The sequence below is a fragment of the Prunus persica genome, chromosome G4, assembly GCF_000346465.2.
Source record: "Prunus persica cultivar Lovell chromosome G4, Prunus_persica_NCBIv2, whole genome shotgun sequence".
Classification (NCBI taxonomy): domain Eukaryota; kingdom Viridiplantae; phylum Streptophyta; class Magnoliopsida; order Rosales; family Rosaceae; genus Prunus; species Prunus persica.
In genome coordinates, this window is record NC_034012.1 from 13,329,198 (window position 1) to 13,332,405 (window position 3,208).

The 3,208-nt window shown below is 39.6% G+C and overlaps 1 protein-coding gene across 1 annotated transcript; it reads right to left on the reverse strand.

Moving 5' to 3' along the window:
* Nucleotides 229–2,586, reverse strand: LOC18780848 (reactive Intermediate Deaminase A, chloroplastic). The gene is made up of 6 exons (XM_007212055.2): nt 2,277–2,586; nt 1,928–2,043; nt 1,775–1,819; nt 1,135–1,208; nt 1,000–1,049; nt 229–533 (listed from the first exon to the last, which is right to left on the reverse strand). The coding sequence occupies exons 1-6, from the start codon at nt 2,458–2,460 to the stop codon at nt 439–441; spliced, it is 564 nt and encodes a 187-aa protein (XP_007212117.1). The 5' UTR covers nt 2,461–2,586; the 3' UTR covers nt 229–438.

Here is a 3,208-nt window from a genome sequence, read left to right on the forward strand (position 1 = left end):
TTTGGTTGTTCAGTTTGAGGATGATTGGAAAGCCATGGATTTATGTGCGGTGGTGACCTCCAACAGAGGTCAAAGACACAATTGAGTGCCCTTTGCCAGTATTTCCAAAAGAGAAAATTCCTGGTACACAACTTGTCACATAACTAGCATGTGAAAGGGATACAAAGATTGTCTCTTGGCGAAGACATGCATCATCACAAAATAGCCACTGTCACACTGCGAGTACAATAGAATAACCACCTAATATTAGCAGTACATTTGAAAGGGGGAAAAGTTTCATCTTAATATCAAAATACTAAGCTGTGCTTTTACACAAACGATGTTACAATAACAACAATGTGCAAGGGGTGGAAATAAACAAGTCAAACTCAACATTCAAAGATGCCACCTCCTACATTATTATCTAAGTTTCTGCTAAGAAACTTTATATTTAGGAGGTTACAGTGCTGCAATGCACTCAATTTCAATCTTGGCATCCAATGGCAATGCCGCTACCTGAAATGTTGAACGAGCTGGGGCTGGTGACGGAAAATCTGAAAAACAAAACCATGTAAGACGAGTTGAATGAATAAGTACAAAGGTTGTTACCAGCACGTTTCACATAACTTTATAATGAAAGACTCAAAGACCAGTTGAACAAAATAAAGGATTGTGTCACCACCAACCAACAGTCATGAAGTGTTCTAGAATATAAAATTAGACAGAGCAATCATGTGCAAACTTTAGCAGGTATTTTGATCGTAAATATGCAAAGGAGGAGATTTGCTCTATAACATCCAAAATTGGAGTGTCAAAGTTAACTAACTGCATTCTATCCAAGTCTCTTTTTTGTAAGTAGTAATGGAAGTCCTATGAGTACCAAAGATACCCTTATAGTTTTGGCAGATGGATGAAACACGACCTGCAAAGCTGGAAGACCTTGTGCTATATGCATATTTTGCATGACACAAATTAAAAATTCAATCTTCAGCATCAAATTTATATCTCCATAAAACTCACATTTAGCATAGATCTCATTGACTTTCTTGAAGTCTTTCAAGTCAGCCAACCTGCATGAACATAAGAAAGAACAAATTGCATCTCCAACAATAAAATCAGAAATCAAAATTGAGCAAAGACAAAATGGATCCATACAGAATTGTCGTTTTAACCACAGAAGAATAGTTGGCGCCACTTGCTTTCAGTATTTCCCCCATATTTTTTAGAACCTGCAATAGTTTCATACGCCCAAATCTGTCAGAAACAGTCAGACAACCAATGCCATCATCTATACTCCATTACAAAGATGATGAAACAAAAGAACATAAACACCTACCTCGCTTATGAGTTCATAACTCAACAGGTTAACTTAAATAGAAATTAGGATAAGAAATGTAACTTCTCCTTCATGAAGGTTTGTGAAAAACATTAGTATAAGCTTTGGTTGCAATGTTGCACAGAAAAACAAATATCAAATATTTTGTTTTTAACTTCTGAACAATTGAGACAGTAACTGTTATAAATTCTGCAGAGGTACCAAGTGGATTGATCAGTAATGTAAGATCCCACAACCACCAAATTCTCCAACTTTCACTTCTAAATCATGAGGAAGTTAATTGGTTTAAAGGTTACAGCTTGACCCTTGAGCAGTTTAAGAATCAAGGAACATATCCCCAACCAAATCCATTAAAAAAAAAAAACAGATTTATGATTACATTAAATCCCAAAAAAAATCCACACAACTATACCTAATACATCAGAACATAGTAAGACATGTACAAGCCATTAACAATACCTGCTCTGTCTGATCTTCAACATTCTCAGATATGAACTTCCCAGTCTGCATTTGAACACAAAACATAAGTTCTTATCTGATGTATGTGGGTACGAGGATAGGAACATTGATGGATTAAAGTGACGAGGAAAAACATAACGTTATGAAACAAACCTCGGGAATCAGACCAAGAACCCCAGACACATGGACAAAGTTGTTGGCTTTGATGGCCTGAGAATAGGGTCCCAATGCAGCCGGGGCCTTGTCTGTGTGAACAGCTTCCTTGATTCCTAATCGAACCAAACAAAACTTACCCATGTTAAATTCATATGAAAAGTTTGAATCTTTTTATCTAAAATTCATCAAAAGGAGATTCCATAAGCGAGAACCAGCTTATACAAATAAACAAGGGAACAGCCTAGGCCGGCTTTCTAATCCAAGCAACCAAACAGAGCTAAATGAGAAAACTAATTAGTAAACGAAAATCAAAAGAGAGAAAATTTCAAAAACAAATGGATATTACGAGCGTCAGTGGAAATGGCTAAGCAAGCGAAGCGCGAAGAGGGCTTCGATGAAGCCGAGGATCGCCAAAGAGTGGAGCCAGCCGCCGAAGCAAAGCCCACGCCCACGGCTAACGGAGCCCGGGTGCGCAACGCGCCCAAGTCGATTGTCGGCAAGTGTAAGCTCCTCGCCGCACACCAAGCCATCGCTATGTCTCTCTCTTGCTCGCTCTGTGTCGTCTCACTTGGTCTCTGGTGACTTATTGTGACCGCTGATGGTTGGTGAATGGTGCGACTCAGTCACTCGCATATACGTTCTTGTTTTTTTTGGTCTGTTCTATACCGAATCTCTATTTTCTCTGGGTTTTTTCTTCATTTTTATTATTGGGCTTTAGTTTTGGGCCAACTGTGCAGAAAAATTGGAAACGGATATCGTAATCTCATTTAAAATCAATTTTGTATTGCACTTGTAGCATCTTATTGGAACTTAAATGTTCTTAGGTTTGTTGTGCAGGAGTAAAGTTCACATGTGATAGCAGATATGGGCTTAGTTAAATTGGTTAGAATGGATGTGCTTCTTACTTTGTATATTATTTTCATAGTTCATATTAATATTACAAGTGTCATAACTCATAACTACGTCTTTTGAATTCTTAAAAGCATCTTCAGTGGGGGGTTGTATAAGAGCATGTACAGCGCCAGGGGTTGGCCCAGGCAAAAGGCAAAAATCAGCCCAAGTCCAGCTCCAGCGCGCGCAAAGCAGCCCGGGCAAGCTGCGGGTCCCACGAGCCCGGGCAGGCCCAAGGGCGAAAATCGACTGGGCTCGAGCCCGAGTTCAGGTGACGTCAGCGCTGACGTCACCACCAACGGTTACATGCCACGTGTCGGAACCGGGTGGCTCCGATTGGATTTTTTTCAGAAATCCTACGGTTCTCATTTTTTTGGCCAAAAAAAT